A 24,669-nucleotide genomic window follows, 5' to 3' on the forward strand; every position below is an offset into this window, starting at 1 on the left:
AGAAGAAGTTATATTCTTTTGCTTTAGGATGAAATATTCTATATTTGTTAGATCCATTTGGGTCATAACTTCTGTTAGTTTCACTGTGTCTCCGTTTAATTTCTGTTTCCATGATCTGTCTGTTCATTGATGAGAGCAGGGTGTTGAAGTCTCCCACTGTTATCATGTGGGGTGTAATGTGTGCTTGAAGCTTTAGTAAAGTTTCTTTTATGAATGTGGGTGCTGTTGCATTTGAAGCAAAGATGTTCAGAATTGAGAGTTCATCTTGGTAGATTCTTCCTTTGACCAGTATGAAGTGTCCTTCCTTATCTTTTTTGATAACTTTAGGTTGAAAGTCTATTTTATTAGATATTAGAATGGCTACTCCAGCTTGTTTCTTGGGACACTTTGCTTGGAAAATTGTTTTCCAATCTTTTACTCTGAGGTAGTGTCTGTCTTTGTCACTGAGGTGCTTTTCCTATATGCAACAAAATGCTGGGTCCTGTTTTTGTATCCAGTCTGTTAGTCTGTGTGTTTTTATTGGGGAATTGAGTCCATTGATGTTAAGAAATATTAAAGAAAAGTGATTGTTACTTCCTGTTATTTTTGTTGTTAGAAGTGGAATTATGTTTGTGTGGCTATCTTCTTTTGGGTTTGTTGAAAGATTACCTTCTTGCTTTATCTAGAGTGTAGTTTCCCTCCTTGTGTTGGTGTTTTTCCCATCTAATATCCTTTATAGAGCTGGATTTGTGGAAAGATATTGTGTAAATTTGGTTTTGCATGAATATCTTGTTTTCTCTGTCTATGGGAATTGAGAGTTTTGCTGGGTATAGTAGCCTGGGTTGGCATTTATGTTCCCTAAAGATCTGTATGACATCTGACCAGGATCTTCTAGCTTTCATAATTTCTGTTGAGAAGTCTGGTATAATTGTGATAGGTCTGCCTTTATATGTTATTTGACCTTTTTCCCTTATTGCTTTTAATATTATTTCGTTGTTTAGTGCATTTGGTGTTTTGACTATTATGTGACAGGAGGAATTTCTATTCTGGTCCAGTCTATTTGGAGTTCTGTAGGCTTGTGGCCATCTCTTTCATTAGGTTAAGGAAGTTTTCTTCTATAATTTTGTTGAAGATATTTACTGGCCCTTTAAGTTGGGAATCTTCACTGTCTTCTATACCTATTATTCTAAAGTTTGGTCTTCTCATTGTGTCCTAGATTTCCTGGATATTTTGGGTTAGGAGCGTTTTGCATTTTGAATTTTCTTTGACTGTTGTGTCAATGTTTTTTATGGTATCATCTGCACCTGAAATTCTCTCCTTTTTATTTTTATTTATTTATTTTTTTGAGACAAGTTTTCCCTGTATAGCACTGGCTGTCCTGGAACTTACTCTGTAGACCAGGCTAGCCTCCTCGAACTCAGAAATCCTCCTGCCTCTGCCTCCCAAGTACTGGGATTAAAGGTGTGTGCCACCACTGCCTGGAGATTCTCTCCTCTATCTCTTGTATTCTGTTGTTGATGTTTGCATCTATGGCTCCTGATCTCATTCCTAGGTTTTCTAACTCCAGGATTGTCTCCCTTTGTGATTTCTTTATTGTTTCTATTTCCATTTTTAGATCTTGGATGGTTTTGTTCATTTCCTTTGCCTGTTTGATTGTGTTTTCCTATAATTCTATAAGGGATTTTTGTGTTTCCTCTTTAAGGGTTTCTATCTGTTTACCTGTGTTCCCCTGTATTTCTTTAAGGGAGTTATTTATGTTGTTCTTAAAGTCCTCTATCATTATCACGAGAAATGACTTTAGATCCAAATCTTGCTTTTCTGGTGTGATAGTGTATCCAGGACTTGCTGTGTTGGGAGAATTAGGTTCTGATGATGCCAAGTTACCTTGTTTTTTGTAGTTTATGTTCTCCTCCTGCCATCTGATTATCTCTAGTGCTACCTGCCCTCCCTTTATCTGGCTGCAGCCTGTCCTTCCTGTGATCCTGGTTGTGTCAGAACTCGTCAGAATCCAGCTGCCTCTGGGGCCCTGAGATCCCGGGGTCCTGGGATCCTGGGGTCCTGGGATCCCGGGATCCTGGGCATGTTAAAGTGCCTAGGGTGGAGCTTTATGGCTCCACTCTGGGTGGTTATGGGACTGAATGTAGGGTTCAAGGCCAAGGTAAACCAGCCCAGACCAGAAGATACCCGTGCTACTGGTCAAGCAGAGTTCCTGTGTTCCTGGATCCCGCTGGTTTCAGTTACACCCAGTGTTGGTGTTGGGACAGATGTTATGTCCTCACCTCTGATCCTGTGATCCTGGGTGTGTGAGAGCACCTGGAAGTGTCTCTTCCTCTGGGTGTTACAGGACTGGCTGCAGGGTTGGTGCCCAAGGTGCTCCTACCTGTTTTTAAGTCAACTTGTGCATTGCTGTTGAGCGAATAGGCTCCACAAAACTGTCCTTAACACTCAAACTTTAATTTTTCCTGTAGCATGAAGTTGGAATGACGATACATGATGATACACAGGATAATTTGCCACAGATCTTACTTATTCCCTCCTGCAATAAATATAGTGTTATTTGTGGATTTTATTTACTACATCCATAGGACTCTCCAAAACAAGTTAGTGACTCTGTTTTCAACAAATGTATTCTCTTCCTACCTATCACAGTCTGCCTTTATCCCAACTTGCCTTTCATTTTTTTCTGTCTGTTAATATACAAGTTTTAAATTCCCTCCCTTCAAAATTCAAGTCTACATGGAAACCTACCTTAATTTCCCTTTCAACTGATGCTTAATCTTCCAGTTTCCTGGAGCTGAGGTGTAGTGCCAGTGGTCAGAGTAAGTGCTCTAATTACCACTGTAAATTAGTATCCCTAATTTACAAATGAGGACACCCTGGCTACCTTTCCATATGCTTGTCACATTGCTATGAAGTGGCTAATTCAGGTTCCTACCATGGCTTATGTGACTACAAGTCTGTGGTCTTTCCCAGCAAGCATTGTAGTGCTGCACAGGCTTGATAATGACTCTTTTGTAAGCACCACTTCCACCACCACACACACACCAGAGAAAATGTCTATTCCCTTGCATTTCCTCAATATGCTAGTTGAATTGAGTTGAACAGCTTAAAGCCAGAAAAACACATCTCCTATTTTTGTTAATATATTCCATCCTTGTGCTCAGCACATAAGGTAATCGTTAAATGTTAATGACTAAGAGAAATGGAATAAAATCAGTGTTGTGGTAGCCATTTTTAAGCTTTAAGAGTTTAAATGTGCAGCCCATATACTATACCACAGCTGGGAGCACCATATTGCCATTAAGCCAGAAGGTGGATTCACGGGATGGGAACATTGAAAACAGACACCACAAGAATGACTAAGTCAGTTTTCCAAACCACTTTCTATAAGTAGCTGCTGTACTGCCCCCCCACACACACACCAATAATAATTTCACAATGATTAGCCAGCCTGTTAGGTGAGGAGTCCCAGGAAGAGGGGTTTAGACAAAATGGAGGTGACGCAAGTGTTAGGTCAAATATTATGGGCACATAGGTAGGATCATTCTCCTTCAGTTGGTCAAAGTAACAAAGTGCTACTGTCGCTCCTTCTAGCATGTGCTTTATTGTTATTCTTTTAATTGTATGGATAACGTGCAGCCCATACTCCGGTACATATGGGTATCTGAGTGTCTGTCAGGGATGGAAGTGCTGTCTTACATTACTAGTGTCTGCTCCTTTGCTTTCTTTGCTCATAACACAAAGTTTCCTGCTTTGTTTTGTTTTGCCGAGCCCTTCCTATGTAGCTTTTTAACTTAATTAAATATATAGGCAATTACTGACACCATCTGTCTTTGCAGAAAAAGAACAAGAAGTGGCACGCGAGCCTGGAATTCTGAAGGGGCTCCTTTAACGAAATCTTCTATCTTTATCAGCAGTATTAGTTTTTAAGAGCCCTTCTGTTATTTTAATTATTTATGTTTCTCTAGTAATAAGTAATTTGAGTTAACTTAAAATGTGATGGCATTGGTATGTTTTAAAAATAAAATATCAGGTAGTACATGACTTTTCAGTAAAACAACAACATAAACATGTGGTTGAACATCTGTTACTAGTACAGTCTAACACAGCACTTAAAATCCTTTATAAAATTACATGAATCTTTTACATAAATAGAAATGTTTTAGCAACATGTATATTCCTTTCAACTTTCTTAAACATAAGATTTACTGTACTGTTGGATCTAAGTCCTTATGAACAAATAAAAAGACCCCCTTCTTGTGAAGCTGATCTGCCCATCATAACACAGTCCTCGCTGACCTGGAGGACCTACTCAACATAGGCCTGTTTTTTAAACCTAAGTTTCTATACAAATTTCTAAGTATATAAAAGATATTAAACCAACCACTGTAATCTGTTCAGGCAGAGTAAGGAACCTTTACAAAAAAAAAGCCCCCCCCCCAAAAAAATCAGTGAAATCAGGGGAATCACAGGAAGGCAGAAAGCTGAAGAAAGTTCTCCTAGGGCTAGCATCTAATTCCAGGGTAGACAACTGAGCCCTTCCCTACACATGGGCAAAGCATGTGTTGAATACCTCCCACTACACCACTGCAGTGAGGTTCCCTCCCCTCTGCAACAGCCATGCAGAGCTTGAAGTCATTTCTAAATCTCAAAAGAAAGACACTTTCCAAGTAAATAAATAACACTGTGAAACTTCTAGTCATGTTGAAGAGCTAGAGAATATGCTCCCCAGCTTTGGGGGCGGGGGGGGGGGGTAAGTATCAGTGTATGAACACAAAAGAAGGAAATATGACAAAGTAATTTCACAATTGCTTTCTATGTAAAAGTCTTAGACACTTAGTGGTGCAAACAGCTAAAACTCAGAGTTAATACTTACAGATTTGATAATTGAGCTCCTTCTGGTGTATATTCCGGAAATTAAAGAGCAAATTAAGAGACAGTGCATCAAATGAATGGGTAAAGAGGAGTAGGAAGAGAAATAGAATAGAAAAAACGAAGGAGAATAATGTCCTCCTATTAATTCTGTTCATTTGTTGGAAATCTACTCAGGGACATTGGTTCCAGAAAGGTGGTCAGTTATAAGCAGCCTCTGGGGGCAGCTTGGCAGCCAGAAGGTTAACACAGGGCAGAGCCCAGGGAAGGCAGGTGGGAAAGCAAGACTCACCACATTTACGCAGATGGAACTGTTAGTTCAGTGGTGAATACTAGAATGTTTTCCAAGGCCCCAAAGCTTCACCATGTATTTCTGAAAGGAGCTTCAGGAGTTACTGATCTGAGGTAGGAGGCTTGGAGTATTTCTCTGTCCTGAAAATTCTCTGGAAATATAATTCTCAAGGTATTCTACAGATAAATGACAAGAAGTGGGGCAGAAGGATGGTAAGTTACTTCCCCAAGATCCACAGTAAATCAGGGGCCCTCCTGGCTTCAGAACTATCTAGTAACTTGTGGAGCTTCCTGACACGACTTCTCTGGCCCACCCCTGTCACTAGGATCAAGCATGGCAGAGGAAACCTGGGCTCTGGAGTTTAACCCCATCCTGGCTTAGCTGGAAGCTGACAGCACATTTCCTGGAATCGCTGAGCCTCCATTTCTACTTATACTAAACATATATTCACTATCTACTCCACAATGCTGTTGTGAGGATGGTGAAAAAACCCCATAGTGCCTTGCACTTAAAAACCCTTAGAACACACTTCACTTCCTCTTTCCTCTCCCACATTTCCTTCCTGTAGTCTGCGTTATATTAGATCAGACGGGAAGTTTCCTAAATACCACAGCCATAAAAATGATGGCACGGTGTCTTGATAGAACGCTCACTCTTTCAAACACAAGACACTGGAGGCAGCAAAGGCAACGTGGACTCCAGGTTCACTTCCAGAAAACCAGCCGCCAAAGGCTGCACTATGATAAACATGCCACCAAGAGCCATGCCTGCGCCGCCGCCACCACATCAGTCAGGAGTCAGAAAATTACAGGGAGGAGGCTCCCCGGGGAGGACCAGAGAGGAGCTGGAAGGCGTCTAGGACGCAGCTTTCCTAGGTCACGTGCTCACTAGTCTGACTAGCCCAGCCTGTGTTGTGGATCTGATAGTGCCCTGTCCAGAAGCTGACACAAAATGAAAGCCTGTGGTTTGAAGCAGGAGTCGCCTGGCGTTTGGAAAAGTGACACTGTGTCCTTAGAGTGTATTCAGTTTATCTGATACCACGTTTATGAAATTATGCTAATGAGGTATTATCGCCTCCATCCCATGGCTGCTTATTAAGCCCCGTGTGTATTGCAGGCCACCACTTAGCTTTAGTGTATGTGATATTTGTTGGACATACATAGCAAAGTTTTATTAGGTTCTGACTTGAAAAATAGCTAAGGTAAACCCAGAAGGCCACTTGAGAGGTGGTTTGTCACAGACCTCTTTATTCAGTTATCATCTATACCCAACCACAGTCAAATAAGGGACACACAGATTATGCAACTGTCCTTTCAGGAAACTGGGTTGTGTGGATATGTGACTAACAGCTTTATTGATATACCTTATGCCATAAGGTCACTTTTCCAAAGAAGGTACTTAGTCGTTCTGCATGTATTTAGACTTGTTCAACCATCACCTTTATCAAATTTTACATTTATTTTACTCCTCCCCATCCAATGAGTATAGAACCATTAGCAGTCATTTCCTATCCCTCTTCCCCTCAGTGACTGTGAACTACTTTCTGTCTCTATGGATTTCATTATCTTAGGCATCTTACGTGTGATCATACAGTGGGTGGCCTTTTGTTACTTTTCTTTGATGTACTGTGTTTTCAGAGTTCAGTCATGTGGTAGCAAGTATTGCTTCATTCTTTTTTCTGAGTCAGTAGTATTCTGTGGAATGGCTATACCACATTTTGTTTTTCCACCAGCTAAAGGATATTAACTGCCTCTACTTTTCACTGGAAGAGCCTGGGTGACACAAAGCTCTTTGGGTCCTGATCCTCCTTAACTACTGACTGTCAGAGGCAGAGTTAGGGCAGACACGAGAGCTCAGTTGTTTGCTCTGGACTTTTGTTCTCAACTACTTCTCAGCTATGGAAAGACAATGATCTTTGCTTTGAGCATTCATGAAAGTTTTTGCAGAAATATATTTTCCTTTCTTTGTGTTATATGCCCACTAGTGGAATCTAAGGGTCACAGTGTAACACAGTGTAAGTTTAGCTTTTGAGGATTTAACAAGAATCTCTTCTTATGTTATTTATTTTAATTATCCAATTTTATTATTCATATTGATTGCCATGACTTCTACAGAGTGTCAAGCCAGGTGTTGGTTGAGATACAGAAGTGGGAAACCAGCTTCTTTTCTTGGTCTCATTTTCTTTCTTGGAATGGCTCAAAAATAAATAAACTAGCCTTGGACTTGCCACCAAGAACACGGAACTGTGGTCTGAACTCTGCTCTCATCCATGTCTCTTGCTCCTCAGAGCCTTGCCCCTGGGCTCTAAAGCAGCTGGACTGGATCAACTCTAAAACCATCACTTTCACAATCCATGTTTCTTGCCTATGTAGTCTGCAAATAAAAAATTACTGTTTACAGGGGATTATGGTTTCTGGGGCTGAAGAGTAGCCTAGGGAGGAAAGGGCCGTGCTGAATGCACTGTGAGGAGGCCCGAGGCCTGTGCATGTGCTGTCCTCTTCACCCAGAGAATACCTTGCTTTGCACAAATGTCCTCCATGCACACAAGGACTGCAACACAGAAATCCTCCCTGCTACACAACAAGAGCTCTTCTGCTTTGAACACTCCCATAAAGAAAGCCTTTTAGCGGTCAGTTAAAGCACATCATAAGGACCACTTCTCAGAGAAGCCAGCCAGTCACCCACCAGTCCCCTGATAGTTACAGCCCAAAAATCAAAAGCCACCACATGTAATGTGGGGTTCCTTTTCTGAATCACATGAAGGGGCAAACAATCAATAGTCCTATAAAAACTGGTTGTGAAAATTAGATTTTCATGCTTACTAATGTTTAGTGATCAATTCCCAAATAAGAAAATGGCCTTCCAAAAAGCTGTAAGAAGGCAAGAAAATACTTAAGCAGGAAAAAAAGAAAGATGAGTGTGTAATTCTGTACACTAAGATTATAAATAATACCAATTAGGCCATCAGTTTTTAATAACACGTGAAGGATCATAAATTGTGACGACAGAAGCCTGGAGTAGGAAACAGAAAATGCAACTGTATACTTAAAATTGTGATTTTTTTAAAGTAAAAAACACTTTAAAACTGCTGCTGCAGGCTTAAACTTCAATTTTTTTCATTCTAGATAACCAAATCAATTTCTAGTGTGATTTTGGCATATCCTGAAAGAATTTCTAATGTGTTAGAGAAGTTTCTAGCAACACAGAGAAAGCTGGTTCATTGATGCCGGTAACTAGTGTCACAGTTACCAGCATCAATGAGTGAGACCTAGGGTTATAAACTTGGGCTCTGCTCCCAGTTAGTTCCTCGCCGAATTACTGGTGCTGAGAGAGTCTGTCCACCTCCCACAGTTCTCAGAGAGTAAGTGGCGAGGTCATTCTGTGCTTCCAGGCTAGAACTGCCTCGGAACCTGTGGTCCCCAGAACATTTCTGGTTTACAGATGTTTCACCTGTCCTCATCCTGCAGGGTTCAGATGCACTGGAATGGAATCTGATTTAAGCGTCCCTTCTTAAAGAGTGTTAGTACACTTGGCTTACATATTCTACTTTGTGGATACTTTTTAAATATTTATTGTTATTTTATTCCAAATTTTCATACTTGAAAGCCATTAACTTTTTTGTTTTGTTTTTTCAAAAACAGGGTTTCTCTGTGTAGTTCTAGCTGTCCTGGAACTCACTCCATAGGCCAAGCTGGACCCAAACTCACAGAGATTGGCCTGCCTCTGCCTCTCAAGTACAGACTAAAGGTATGCACCAGCACTGCCCAGCTGCCATTAACTATTTTTAAAATCTAAATATTTTTAATCTAAATATCTAAGTTTTTGAAAACCATGGAGGCCCGAGGCATAATGGGTTACTTGGCCCTGACTGCTAGGAGCCAGGACTCAGATGCTTTCTTGCCTCTGACCCTGTAGACTCTAAGAACCAAAATAAGGCCCTGAGAAGGGCAGGACATGTCCCAGGATGGCTGCTTTAGCTGTTTAAAGATAGCCTTATGGAGATGTGATTTGTCATGCCCCAAGGGAAAATAATATTAATAGAAGCATGGGGAAGTACTCCACGAGGGACTCCAGACGTTTCGATTGTTGGTCAGGTGGACTGTTCCCATTTCCTAGAGACTTCTAGAAGACATCGAGCTATCCCAGAAATGGCCACTAGGTGGCAACAGGCCAAGAGGCAGCTGTTCCTCTGTCTACTGATTTGTTTTAATGCAGTGCAAACAACTCTTACTAAAATACCACGATCATATTAATATTTTACTAATTGAAAATTCTGTCAGTGTAGTGTGCCTAGTTATTTAAAAACTAAGTGTCAGGTATCTCTACCACATGGAGCACTCAATACTATCTGACATTTTAATAATCCAAGATGGGGAAGAAGTGTCATTTACTATATAGCAAAGAGATTGCAACTTCTTTTTACAGAGATGCTGGGGCCTGTTCTGCTCCCTGTCCTTAGCAGGTATATAAAAGTTAGAGTCCAACAACTGAGACCTCCTACTACCCTGACTCTATCAAACTGTCTCCAAAGTCCTATGGAAGGAAGGATCACGGGAACAAACAGACTTGGGTCTTCCAGGTCCTACAAGAATAGCCTCATACACTGCCTCATGTAGTCACCCCACCACAGACCACAGGAATCCATGCAATTAGGCACACTGTGTTTGGTTTGATTTGGCAGTTTTAGTGATTCAGCCTAAGACCTCATGCGTACTAGGAAAATACTCCACCATTAAGATGCAGTCACAGCCTTTGGTTTGTGTTAATAGACAAGAAAGTAGGCCCAGAGAGAGGGAACAAAACTACTGAAGACCAGACAGACAGCGGAGGAAGGACTGGCATCTTCAGTGAGTCCTTGTAACTCTGCTCCCAGGGTCTCACTCCAGGAGGCCACTTGCTTCTGTTAAACCACCATCCTCTTTAGTCTTCTTTACCCTCAGTTGCTGACAACTCTCTCCCTATTTATCTGTCCTGTCCTTTGCAAGCTTAGTGCATCTTGGATAAACCACGGTGAGAAGCAGGATGGACGACTGGTCTCTACCACAGTCTCTTAGATAAGGCCTCAGGTCCTATGGGCCTCATCTGTCTCAGAAATGACATCAGAGATGAGCTTCCTCCTTACGAGGGCCTGATTTGTCTTTAAGCCTACAGTACGGCCCAACACCTGCTCCTGAAATGCGGTGAGAAGGACAATGTGCCTTAGCGCTCATGCTGTCCACTAGGGCATTGTCCAACAGAAGTATCTCAAGCCAAACAAACCTAAACCCGAAGCCTGGATTTACCTTCTAACTAGTCCTTAATCTGTTCTACTAGGAAATGGTCTGTTCATTTTCTGGAGAAATTAAAGGTATCTTTGCTTCTCTGACTCTTCTTTTTTTTCAAGTCCCACACCAGACCCATCAGACTGTCCTCTGAGGTCTGAAATATGTCTGTGTCCTTTTACCCACAATGGTCCCCATTCTGGTCTTTCCACTCCCATTTATCACCCAGACTATGGCAGTGCCATCCTGGCTGGGCTCCACGTCTTCACCCTTGACATTCATAGTCCTTCTCTTACTGCACCAACTCTTCAAAAATGGACACTCTATTTACACCCTCCCACAGATTCTCAGCCTCTGATATTGTATCCTCCCCCACACTAGGCCTCCTCTTTGGTAAAGTGCAGTGGACTAGAGACAGTTAAGTCATAAGTCCTTTCTTGCCACTTAGTGGCTCACCATAATCAAGACAGAAGAACACAGGAAACCTTGGCCTCCCCACAGCTGGATTATGCCACCTCCAGAGGAGCTACACGTATAACACGGCTTCTTCAGCTTGGCCATTGCTGTGCTGCCCATGGGCTTGACAGGTGCTTTGGCCTTTGTCTAGGATCAGATGGTCCAATAATAGATTTTTCCATCAGATTTAGAACCATAAATCTGAACAAAAAGCATGGGTAAGGGGGGTCATTCCTACATCCCTCAGTCAAACAGGCTGCTGAGGAGAGTGGCTATACATCAATCACAGCTTATGCTGAAGGTCTGGTACCAGCTCTGTAGTGGGTGAATTCTCAGTGCTGTATGTCTTTAGCTTGGTCAATTTTAAAAATAAGTTTTTAAAAAAAATTTCTCACCAGATGGTAAATTTTCACAATCCCTAGTTAGCTTCATAGACGTGTCTGCAGGCAATGAAGGGAATGTCTACTTGGACCATAATCTTCAGAGACTAGTCAAGGGGGTGAAAACATTAAGATAAATTTGTAAAAACATCTATAGCTTCTTCAAGCTCACAAATTCTGGTTCTTCAATGACTCCTATATAATCTATAAACTAGTTCCTCAGTCTCACTTTTACCCTGATGCTCATAAAAGGCAGCTAGCAAGAAGCAAGACACAACTCTTTGCCATGGAACTTTACTTGCACTTAAAGACAATCACAGAATGTAGGACCAAAGCACAGCAGCCCACATCTGCATGCTCTGCCACCCATCCATTCTGCCTGTCACCAGAAATAGGCAGAAGCAGCAGGGGTGAGGAGGCAACCTCCATCTGCCCAGGGTACCTAAGGCAAAGGGGGCTTTATATTAAGTCTCTCTCCCATCCCTTCTCACACAGGAGAATGTTGTTGCCTTGTCATCCCGAAGAACTTGAGAGCGAAACAATTCTGGCCTGTGCTAGTTCTCTAATTCCAGGCATAATACAGCCAGGGAGGTGGAGAGCTAGGGCCTCCTCTCCCCACACTGGGCCCTCCTCTTTGGTCAAGGTGCAATAGATTAGAGATTGTTAAGCCATATGCATAATTTTTATTTTCTAGTAATCCCATGTTTGCAAGTTAACAAAGAGATGATAATAAGTTAACATTTTTGCTTAACCCATCATAACCAGAGTAATAGTATTTCAGTATTCATTAGTATAAAATATTATTAATGAGGTATTCCTTTTTATCTCCTCAATCTTGGAGATCCAGCATGTGTACCAGCCACATTTCAATTAGCCAGTGTCTACATGTGCTGGCAGTGCTACCATGGTAGATAGTGCATATCTTGAATGTGTCTGAGACTATCCACAAAAGTGCAATTATAATTCTGCTAATATTGACATTGATGGTTAACATGTCCTAATATTCTCCTCTGGTCTTTTGTGTACTTATTATTTTTGCAAAGCTCAAGTTATGTTGCTTTCATGACTTCTTATCCTCCTTTTTCATACTGTATCATCACGTTATTCACAACCATCATTTCACATAATAATATCACATACTATCTCATCACTTGGATATATTCTAATTTTCTTATCTAATGCCCAATGCTGGAAAGCAGCTATGGGTTTTCAGTATTGCAAGTGATGCAGAGATGAGTGTGTTGGTGCTGTTTGTGTTCCTAAGGCTTTGGTGTGAGCTTCCCTAGCATTCTTGCTATTTTCAGCAAAATCATTTTTGAAAAGCATCAAGCAAACCGTTATCATGTGACAAGAAATAGGACTTGTAGATTCTTCTGCACTTTTGATGCTTAGCTGTGACCCAGAGAGAACCACCTTACCACCTATGTCAGAGTTGCTCCTATTTATAAAGTAAACTGATTGTATTGGGTGATTTTTTAAAAGAGTCTTTTCTGCCCTATCCTCACCTTCAAATCTCATCAATTAATCCTCAGGCTATTCATTACAAGCCATCATAGCAAGTCATGTCAAAGTCACCACCTATACATTGTCTTTATCCCTTCTCAGAGTGGTTTTTGTATATGCCACTGTCATGACTGGCTTGTGACAGGAGTGTCCACTACAGGAAGCTGTAGGTTTTTAAAGTTAACTTTGAATTTTAAATTTAAGAATAAGATTAATTAAGAGGCGGTAAGAACATGGCACATGCACCAAGGAAGTACAGAGAACTATTTGCTTCATCTGCATTTACACTCAGCCCTAAGAGGCTTCCAGAGGCCTGCTCCTGAATGGCTCTAGAGGCCTTCACAGTATGGTACTGGAATAATGTGTGGACCCTGCCTCACCAACCATACCCCACACACTGGGGGCTGCAGGAAGACAAAGACTTAGCAGCCTCCCCTAAGGAACCAAGAATCTAGAGGGGGAGATCAGAACCCCTGAACAAAAACAAGCATGCCTTGGGCAATGTTTTCAGCATGGAAAACCAGATGGAGAATGGAACAATTATCTGAGCAAATCAGGCAAGCCTGCTGTTGAGGAGGAGGCTTCAGGAAACGTGGTTTATTTCTTTTCAGAACCAAGGGGTTAGGGCAGCCTGGGGAAGCACAAATACTAACTTCTAGAAAATTCAGAGCTCTGGCCATGCTCCACCACCTCAGGTAAACTATGAAGCAGCTTTTGGTCTCTGTATCCTCACCAGTAAGCCGGAACTAAAGTAGGGGGAGCCTGGCCCAAAGCCTGCCTCTATGGCTGAACCAATTAGGAAACGGTGCCATCTGATAGTCACACAAAGTATGTCTCCTAAGAACCTTTTTAAAAGACAGCATTTCCCACTGTTAGTCCAGGCTGGCCTTGAACTTGTAATCCTTGTTTGATTCAGCCTCTTGAGTGCTGAGATTATGGGCTTGCACCACTATGCTCAGTGAGGAATCTGTCCTCTTAAAGGGAATGCTTAGTATCATAGGTAACATTTGTATTCAAATTTATCAGGCAATTTTATGTGTGTTTGGGGTTTTGTTTATTTTTCAAAACCCCATGTGGTAGGTATTACTGTTTGTGCCTGACACGTACGGACACTGAGACTGAGAGCATCCATACTAATGTAAACGTCTGCTGCATGTGAGGCTATACACAGGTGCTCTCATGTCTTGGTTCTGTCTTTCCCTATACTCTGGTGCTTTCTTATCAAAAACCTTATCACCAAAACATCGATATCATTAACAAAAACATCAGTAATGTTTTGTGTATCTCTTTTTGAACATGAGCACCAAAGCTTGAAAAGAGGAACTCTGGAAACGGACATGTAGGAGTAACAGTTCAGTTTCTCCTCAGAGGGAGCAGGAGCTGTCCCCATCTGATTCGCATGTAATGCTGTACAGCAGGAAATATTTAAGTTGACAAATAGCATGTTTACAACTACAGCAGATACTTGGCAGTTAGTTTTTAACAATTGTTGCAAATGTGATTTATTTGTTGTTATGAAAGAGGATTACTGTGAGAATATGATCCTGAAATTAGCTTCAGTTTAGCAAGGGGCCTTGACAGCTTGACCCCTTAATATTCTTATAATGATGTCATTTACAGTCAATGCTTACTCAAGTCACTCACTGCTAGATTTGTTAGAGAGGAGTCCACTCTAGGGCAGATGTATTATGTATTTTAACATACAGAGTTGGTGAGTGGGGCCTTCTTGTAGGCCTTCTAAAAGGAAAAAATATTTAATCAAATCTTCATGAAAATGTGTTAGTTTCCAACTTCCTACGGTGAAAATGCATTACTGATAATTACAGCATGCTCCAGAAATACAATACTTTATGTTTTCTCCACAAGACACTTCCATGGCATACGCTGTATTAAATAAGAACATGTTCTGATTCTCTGCAACTCTGACTTTTAATTTGACTGGAGGATTGGTACAGCATCAATGCCCTCTCCTCCAGAGGTGCATGAGAAGAGGGTGGGCTTGGGGCCAGACGGAGATGATTAGAATCTGAGTGCTACCCCTTAATCGTTGTTATAGTGCACATCACACTGAGCTGTGATTCACTGAGTATATGTGTATCTGTCATCTTGATGGAATGACCTAGGCCTTTATATTTTTGACTCTCTAGTGACTTGCATGTTCTGCCTTAATCATTCAACTAAGTTGGATTCTGGGTATCTCATGGGAGTCTGAAATGACAAATCGTCTTAAAGAAAAAGGAGGAGGCAGCACATGACCTACTTTTGTCACTGCCAGTTAAAACACATAGTAGTTGCTCAGTAAATATCTGTCAAATAAATTAATAACCACCACTCAATTATCTAGTAGCCCACAGTAAATGAGTAACTAACCTATCTGTTTTCACAGCATTTAAATTTTTGTTGCATCATAGTCTGCTCATAATTCCAGATGTTATCATCAGGTCACTGTTGAGGGTGCTGTGAATTTGCAGCTGATAAAGTAAAATGGTAGCACACTTAAGGCTTACACCTTACATCTGTAACTGTCTGATATAAATCGCATTGTTTTTTTTCCCAAACTCAAAGCAAACTCTTTCTTGCACGCACTTTTCCAGTTTAGCTACCAGTCTTACTCAATCTCAATAGAGACCGGTGCCCTGTCCATCTCTCAAATGACAAACCACAGGCCAAACAAACAAACAAAAAACCAAGTCACCAAAAACCAAGACCTCTGTTGATTGTCTTGGCCAGGCTTTTCCATTTCTTTCACTTCTTACATAATCACATATGTTCTAATGTAAGAAGCAAGCTTCATCCCTCAGCTACACAATATCAAAACAGAAACAAAGACATCTACTCAAAGAATCTCATTGGCCACTTGTTTATTTGGCCTACTGATTTAGTTGGGAGTGGTGTGTCTCTCTTTCTTCTCCTGTCTCATCATACCCTGACTTCTCTGACTCATGTTTTAACCAGGTATGGACAACAGGCCTCAACCTCTCATACAGTGACCAACTAGCCATGACGCAGCTCACCCTGTACCTGACAAATGGCCATCTGAATTGTAGTCTGAGCACCCTGGAAGTGCCCCGTTTTAAAGAAGATGCAGAAAGGGAAAAGAAGCGCCTTAGCATCCAGGCAGAGCTGGTGAGCAACAGATTTTCTGGTTGGTTTGTCATTGAGCAGTACTCAACTGCTAAATGAGAAAAAAAAAAAAAAAGACTAGAGAACCAGACAGATCACCGAGTCATCTCAAAACAAGTTCCATAAATGTGGCAGTCTCTGCCATAAAAAGGGAGCAGCTACCCAGGAAGGGACGTAGGGTGTGAAAGCCTAGAGGCCACGGCCTTCTGTTTGGGCACCTCCCAGTTCTCTTCATATTTCTCTACACAGCCAGCTATTTTTGACAGCCCTCATCCTTATTGTTCTAGTCAAAATTTCCATTTTGAGCTTAGACTCCTAAGACCTAAAACTCCTTGACTTGGCTGCCCTGAGTCTTCAAGTGAAGCTATTTAAGTCTATATGGTGATCTCTCCTCCTTGCTCTCCGGAGGATCAAGCCAGAGGCCTGACATTCCTAAGGCCCACACCCTGCCAACAACTGGGCTACAATAATTTTATCTGCTAAAGTGCCTCAGATCTTACTCTGCCTCCATAAAGATACCACCCTAGAATCTGTCCCACCATCTCACACTAGTGTGATAGAACTCCCTTAAGATTTCTTGTCTCCCTTCTTTCCCCTTGGCCTAAAAACTACAGTGAAGATTGCTGCAAAGTAAAAAGTGATTTTTACCTGGGATTTTTTTTTAATAGAAAAAAAAATCAGTCTGGCCTATTGAGACATACCTTTAGTCTCAGCACTTGGAGGCAGAAGCAGGTGGTATCTCTGAGTTCAAGGCCTGTCTGGTTCACAGAGCAAGTTCCAGGCAAGTTCTAGGACAGCCAGGACTACACAGAGAAACCCTGCTTTGAAAAATGAAAAAAAATGCATATGATATATATTGATCATGGTTTCCCTTCTCCCAAGTCCTCTCCCCTCCTTCCCACCAAACTTCATACCTTTTTTGTCTCCTTAGAAAATAAATAAACGGGGAAACAAAAATAAAAGAACCAGACACAAAACCATAAAAACACAAAATCAGAAACCATACCAGACAAGCAAAGGACCAGTAAAATTTTTTCTTAAATGCCCAAACTAAGCCATATGAGAAAAATACCACTGAGTTTGCCTTATGTTGGGCATTTCCTGCAGGGCATGGGGCTACCCCTACCCTTACATGTGATTAAGTGCCCTTAAGTGAGACTCCATTATAGAAACTATTTGTTCCTTTGCAAGTAGATGTCAACTGGAGATAGCTTCCTGGTTAGCAGTGGACGCCCTTCTCCACTTCCCCATTTCTGCTCTGGATCCCTGTCTGGATTGAACCTGTCCATGCTGCCAAGGTCTCTCTGAGTTCAGATGTGTATTAGTCCTGTTGTGTCTAAAAGACGGTTTCCTTGAAGTCATCCATTCCCTAAGTCTCTTAAGGACCTTTCTACCTCCTCTTCCATACAGTTCCCTGAACCTGTAGGGGAGGGGGTTTGATCCCATTTAGGACTGTTACAATATCTCTCACTCACATTATCCAATTGTGGGTCTCTGAAATTTTCTAAGCAAGTGTGGACATACTATGCTAGTGTCAGGTTCATAATCAACACGCCCTTTGAAGACTGAAGGAGGCTTCTATATGAAAGGATGGCATCTATATTGAGCCCACTGTTGTAGATCATGACAGCACATTGAGAACTAAGAACTGTAAAGTAAAGCATTCCTAGTTTGTTTCTATTTCTTTAATAATGTGCTATGTGGAGACAAGAAACAAACAAACGAGCAAAGAACCTCTTCTAGACTCTCGGGAGAGCTCAGAGATGCCCAGGCCTGATCCAGACTCCTTACCACCAGCAAACCAACCAACCAAATACACTTGTCAGCATAAATATGGTCTGAGAAATCCCAGATATGCACATTGAGAGATAAAAAGGAGAGGTAGGGTAACAGATTAGTAAGCACAGCGCTTGCTGCACAAGCATGAAAACCTAAGGTCAGTGCCCAGCACCTGTGTACAAGTGTGGGCACAGTGCTGCCTAGATGAATCAACAGTCTCTTGTCAGCGAGAAACCCTGCCTCAAAAAATAAGAGACTGACTTATGAAGACATTCAGTGCCAACCTCTGCCCTCACATGCATGTGCACATGTAGGTCTAGGCATATTTACACACACACACACACACACACACACACACACGGGGTCATTTTTTAAATTTTTAATTAACTTCAAAATCAGCATAAATAATCACCCTTTTATGTCAACTTTCACTCTTTGCCCTCTTCTTGGACCTTCCAGACCAGAGTTCCTGAGTGGCCATAAAAAAAAAAAAAATCATCTGTGCTAACATCTTAAAACAACCCAAGTCATTTATACGTGTTTGAACAGATATGATCTGTAATGAATGATTAAGTAAAACCTTTTGTGTTAAATTATGATGTTAATAATGACTCTGTCTCCTGTAATTTATTATGAATTCTCAAATGCTTCGGGTTTGATTTTGATAGAATGCAACCACATCAGAGTTTATGTGATGACTTTATTTTTAGAACTCCTTCGTTGAAGGCACACATTTTCCCACTACTGCTGCTACTGTAATTATGTACAAAACCAATCACTCATTAGAGTTAGGATACATTATCTTCTAGACAGATGAGGCTAAATAAGCAACACATTAATAATTCAGAGAGCAGTTCATTATGCATGTGGATGCCTGCTTCATAACTGGAATAAGAACCTCATCAGCCTCTGCCAACCCTTAAACAATAGTTCTGTGTTATTGCAGCTACATTCCAGTTTACGCTTGTTAAACTGCTACTTGGATTATTTTATCAAACATTCATTTATTTGTGGTCCCTTACTGCCGAGAACAGATTTTGGAAGCTCCTTTTTTAAGTTAATGATTTGAGCAATGGGTGTTATTAATTCTCAGAATATTATAAACATGATTAATTTTCAGGCAGAGATTTATTACATAAGGATTTCAGCTATGTCAACTGAAATGCATCACTGTCAAAACAAGTATCATGGTGAAAATAGAATGCGCTCCACACTTGAGACGCTGTGCTCAGAACTAAATCAATTTAAATTGTGGCTGAAGCAAAATTATATTCTCCAGTGAAAAAGAGTATTCCGGGCTTCTTTTATTTAGCTTGAAGCATTCTTGTTAGATCGTGATTTAGAAAGGTAGTTTAATAAGACTAGACTAGCACTGATAATGTTTTGTGTGCTGTTTCTTCTCATTTTCACGGGAAGGCTAACTTTCTGAGATTCCCCACACATTCCAGATGTAGCCAGTAGGAGTTTGAAGTGAAGAGTATTGGTCTGGGAGTCATGGATCATGAATTCTGAGCTTTTCTCTGGCCTCAGTTTCCTTAGCTATAAATAAGTAAGTGCTAAGTAATCCTCAAGGTCTCCTGAGCAGATTGACTTTATGGGTCCTAGAGAATGGGGTTGTCTGTAGGAAGCCTTGCGGGTAGCCTCACACACTGCAGAAGACAAAAGGAGGAACACGGCCTGGGAGTAAACAGGAAAGGTCAAGCTCTCCATACTGCATCCTTTCTTGAAAAGGTTCTTAGTTGGTTTTTATTGTTGTTGCAGAAACTTCAGGCCACACCTAAGACTTTTTCAGTTATTGCTAAGCTATATCCGTTAACACTCAGCAAGAATCAACTAGAAGTAAATTCAGGTCTCTCATCCAACACATGAAGTATGGAGAAAACTAAGACAACTGGCAAAGAGCTCCAGGTTTATGAAGAGCAGTGCCTGCCTCTGCAGAGCTTAGGATGAGGGCAGCATCCCTCTGCACTAAGCATAACCCAAACATATTCTGCTAAGACCTTCACATGAATTTGCTCATAACCTAATATATTAGGCAGGAAGGATTATGTTTATTTTTAGATATGAAAATTTGGGTTAAGAGAAGGTAAGCACATGTTAAAGATTACTGAAGAAGCAATTGGGGAAGCCAAGGTTTAATGTACAGGCTGTCAAACTTGCAACCTATGTTTACCCAGCCTTGTATTGGCTCAGAGTCAGGGCATGGGTTCCTGAGAGCTTCAGCTCCTTCCTGAAGAAGCCTGGTTGAGGCTTCAGAACACTCTTCCCAAAGGGAGAGCCTAAATTACTTTCTGGTTTGTGTCCCCCACTGCTGTTCCACGTGTCTGAGATCTGCCATGCTCAGTGGCATGGGAAGGATTACGTTTATTTTTAGATATGAAAATTTGGGTTAAGAGAAGGTAAGCACATGTTAAAGATTACTGAAGAAGCAATTGGGGAAGCCAAGGTTTAATGTACAGGCTGTCAAACTTGCAACCTATGTTTACCCAGCCTTGTATTGGCTCAGAGTCAGGGCATGGGTTCCTGAGAGCTTCAGCTCCTTCCTGAAGAAGCCTGGTTGAGGCTTCAGAACACTCTTCCCAAAGGGAGAGCCTAAATTACTTTCTGGTTTGTGTCCCCCACTGCTGTTCCACGTGTCTGAGATCTGCCATGCTCAGTGGCATGGGAAGGATTACGTTTATTTTTAGATATGAAAATTTGGGTTAAGAGAAGGTAAGCACATGTTAAAGACTACTGAGGAAGCAATTGGGGAAGCCAAGGTTTAATGTACAGGCTGTCAAACTTGCAACCTATGTTTACCCAGCCTTGTATTGGCTCAGAGTCAGGGCATGGGTTCCTGAGAGCTTCAGCTCCTTCCTGAAGAAGCCTGGTTGAGGCTTCAGAACACTCTTCCCAAAGGGAGAGCCTAAATTACTTTCTGGTTTGTGTCCCCCACTGCTGTTCCACGTGTCTGAGATCTGCCATGCTCAGTGGCATGGGGTGGACTGGGTGATCAGAGGGAGCTTCCACTCCTGGCTTCCTTTAGTGATGAACAGCAGCATGGAAGTGTAAGGTGAATAAACCCTTTCCTCCCCAACTTGCTTCATGGTCATGATGTTTGTACAGGAATAGAAACCCTGACTAAGACAGTATGGAAAAGACCAAATCACTTAAAACCATGAGCCATCTTTTTCTAAAAATGAATAGTTTATATACTAAAGCATGAACATAATATGCATTTTTACAAATAAAATCCACAAGGCCATCAACAGAAGCCATGAGAGTGGCTGCTCCAGAAAGATGACGATGGCCTGGTAGGGTCAGAAGGCTCCTTAAAGACACATGGAACTTGGCCTTTCTAGGGTAGTCAGTGAGCAGGCAAGGGAAGACCTCCAGTAGTAAAGGGGAAAAAGTCTGAAAAGACATGTGGCTCCCTTAGAAGAATCAGAAAGCAGAGGTTAGAGCAGTGCACTGAGACTCAGAAATAGTCTGCCCACTAAGCTAGGCTCTGGATTTCAGCTTGAAGGCAAGGAAACAACCCTGAGGACTTTTGAGTAGGAGACTGGTTTGAGGAAACACAGTATATCTTGTGGTGATGGTCAGAATCCCAGGGGGCAAGTGGTACCAGTAGAAGAAGGGACAGTATAGGTAAAATCCTTTCAAAGGACTAGTAACAAAATAGTATTATGCACTATTTATCAGATTTCAGAAGTGCTAGGTGGCACATTGTCAAATTGAGAAGTTAAATGTTAAATTCAGGATCACACAGATGGTCAATGGCCTCACAGGTTTTGAACCACAGTGTTCCTAACTCCATTATGTCCTGTCCTCTGAGGAATTCTGCTTGTTCCTCATCTCCAGAACTCCTGGGTGCTATAGGCATGGGTTAGGGTATTTCAATAATGGAAAAGAGGCAGCAACTAAGAGATCTATCAAATACCCTGAGTTTTTTTCTGATTCTTTACGCATTTTACACTGAGGAAGGGGGCAACAATAGTTTGTATTCACCTAGAAGTGCCCACTCTTACTGATACCCAGCAGTCACATTCTGTTGGCTATGAGCTGCTTTATTGTGCTTTATGATCAAGAGGTACTGTATGGAGAGTGATCAACTTCTACGTACTTTCCTGCCTCTCTCACTGACTGTGGCATAATATTGGTTGTGCTTATATACTAAGATAGCATAAGTTTAGAAGACAAAAACAACAAAACTTACCTTGTAAATTCATGATAATTACCACACAATTGCATGCTTAGTCATCACAGTAAAGTCCAGTTGTTTGTACCCTCATGTGCAAAGGCCCGGGCTCCTGGCCTTTCACTATGAAGGCAAGTATATATATAGCCTGGCATGGTAAAGTCGAGCCAGCTGAGCCAGAGCTACTCCCAACTGGGTCTTTTCACCACAATATTGTGCAACATGACAGTAGTTATGTACTGCACATTAAAAAAGAAAAAAAAAAACAGAAGAAAGAACTTTTGAACATTTTTACCACAAAGAAGTGATGTTTGAGGAGATTAAAAAATGCTTAATCTGACTTTTTGAAGATTTATTTATTTTATGTATATGAGTACACTGTAGCTGTACTGATGATTGTGAGCCACCATGTGGTTGCTGGGATTTGAACTCAACCTCTAAAACACTGAGCCATCTCTCCAGCCCCCTTAATCTGATTTAAATATTGTGAAATGCATACATGTATCAAACATTTCATGGTACCCCACTGATAAGCAAAATGTTTATGTTTAATGTTTTTGTGTGTCTCTTAAAAATAAAAATGTCTTAGTCAGTACAGATGGAACAATCCTAATGACTCAAATTGCATTAGCCTGTGAGGGCCTAACATTTGTTAGGGGAAAAGAATCTTTATCAATGGTATTGACAGAAATGTTTGGCATGGAGAGTCTGATATAAATGTTGATGGAAAGCCACATGGACATGTTACAAAAGATGAGTGTAGAGTCTAGACATATGTGCCAAAGAGAGAGAGGAAGAGGGAGCAGGAAGAAAGACTCTGGATGACTTACAGAAGAGTAATATCTATTCTCTGATGGGAACTTTATCAGCTCAGTCCCTCAGAGCCTGGGGTCTGCCTACAGATCTCCAGGATCCACAAAGCCAGCTATATGCCAACATTTCTTTTGATTTCTCCTGTTTCAAGTAATTGCAGAAGTCCCAGCCCCTGTGGTACCCCTAAGTTAAAGACCTGGGCCAAGAACATTCCTATTTTACCAGTCTAAAGCTGGTCATGGTTCTGTACGCAGGCCTCCAAATTCCCAGTTATCTCACAGAAACAGCTGATTGTCCAAGACAATATAACATGTTTAACCAGTGTGCTACAAAGCTGCTAGCATCTAATCCTTTAGTTTGTGCAGATTAAATTTTAAATGTTTTAGGAAATATGCAAGTAAAACTCTCTGGACCTACGATAGCCAGTCAATGGACAGCTCCAACTGATAGGTGTGCAAAACAAAGTGAGGGGCAGAAAAGTGCAGGACTACTTAGGAAGAGGAAGGAGGTCACAGTAAGGAATGGGGACAAGAATGGGTGAATACAGTTGAAATGTATTGTGTACATGTATGAAAATACCACAATGAACCCCATTTATATGTATAATTAACATCTGCTAATAAAAACATTTAAAAATAGTGTTTTCCCAACAGAAAATGTAGTTAGTTCCAAAATTGGCTTCCTGGAGGAAAGGGGGCTTTGGAAACACTTAAAGTACATTATGGGAAGGGAGTGCTACTTGCTGGCACTATCAATAATATGTTGATAATGTGTTGGTCAGCTTTAAGGTAATAACTATAAGACAGGGGGATTATTTAGCTTATAGTTTGGAGGTTCCACTCCTTGATGGGCTGGCCCATTACCTTGGACATCTGGTGGGGTGACAGATTGCAATGATAGAAAGTTCATAGTGGAATAAAACTACTTACATTATGACCCAGAGAGTGAAATAGTGACTAAAATAGACAAACATCATTATGATACCTTTTAAGGGCATGTCTTCAATGACCTAAGGATCTTCCACAGAACCCTACCTTCTAAGGGTTTCTTCATCCTTTAACATGTGACCTTTAGGAAATTGCATCCAAAATGCAATAACATAGACCATTAATCTGAGGTGATGAAGACTGTGGTTTATATATATATGGCCTTTCTCTTTCAAAAACATACTACTCCAGTCCAATCATGAGAAAAACATCAGGGAAAAAAAAACAATAGGAATTTTAAGAAATTACTAACCAGTACTCTTCAAAATCGTCAAGTTCATCAAAAACACGGGAATCTGAAAAACTGTGAAAACCCAGAGGAACATGAAAAAGTGAATATAATAGGAACATAAGGACTGAATATAATATGCCACTGATTATGAGATGGGATGCTGAAACAGGAAAGAAAAAATGGGGAAAAACTAATGAAATTCAAATAAAGGATAAATTTAAGGTAGGTAATAGCAACACAGCAGTTTGGGTCCCTAGTTATGACAAATGTTCCAAAGCAATGCAATATATTAATAGAAGTGCAACTGTGGTAGGATAAACACTTCTTTGTTATCTAGTAATCTTCCTGTGAATCTATAACTGTAAAGTTTAAATCTGAACTCTAAAAAATCTAAAAATTTTTAGAGTCTAACTTTCAGTTGTGGCTTCTCTAGGCACCAGAAACCTGTCGCTATGCAGTGATGTCCACCCAGCTGAAGCACGACAATCTCTCGCTAATCTTCTATTACGTTTTTCTTCAGATGTGTAAGGCCCACGGCATTGGCTATGACCTTGAGGTATGAGGGATTATAGTTATAGTTTACCAGCTGGACCCATCAGGTATAATCAGGACGCAGTGGTTAATAAACTGCTACTCCTTTAAAGAGATGTTCTTTAATGTTGGGTGGATGTATCCAGAGGAAGGTCAGATATTGTACAGGACAGGAACCAAAACAAGGGCAGGACTTAGTCCTGGAAAGTTCTCTTCCTCTCCACTTGCACAACCATAGAGCACCAGCCCTGGTTACCAGATTTAGAAGTACCCTGGAAACATCTC

At 41.1% G+C, this 24,669-nt stretch overlaps 1 protein-coding gene across 4 annotated transcripts in view; it reads left to right on the top strand.

Moving 5' to 3' along the window:
• Positions 1-24,669, top strand: part of Iqch (IQ motif containing H) — a 192,366-nt gene that overhangs the window by 143,938 nt on the left and 23,759 nt on the right. For all 4 annotated transcript variants that reach the window (XM_052188070.1, XM_052188072.1, XM_052188071.1 and 1 more), the window contains 2 exons: positions 15,699-15,869; positions 24,287-24,409. In XM_052188070.1, the coding sequence (XP_052044030.1) occupies positions 15,699-15,869; positions 24,287-24,409 (294 nt within the window). The remainder of the gene's footprint in view (positions 1-15,698; positions 15,870-24,286; positions 24,410-24,669) is intronic.

The sequence above is a fragment of the Apodemus sylvaticus genome, chromosome 7 (assembly GCF_947179515.1).
Source record: "Apodemus sylvaticus chromosome 7, mApoSyl1.1, whole genome shotgun sequence".
In the NCBI taxonomy this organism is placed as follows: domain Eukaryota; kingdom Metazoa; phylum Chordata; class Mammalia; order Rodentia; family Muridae; genus Apodemus; species Apodemus sylvaticus.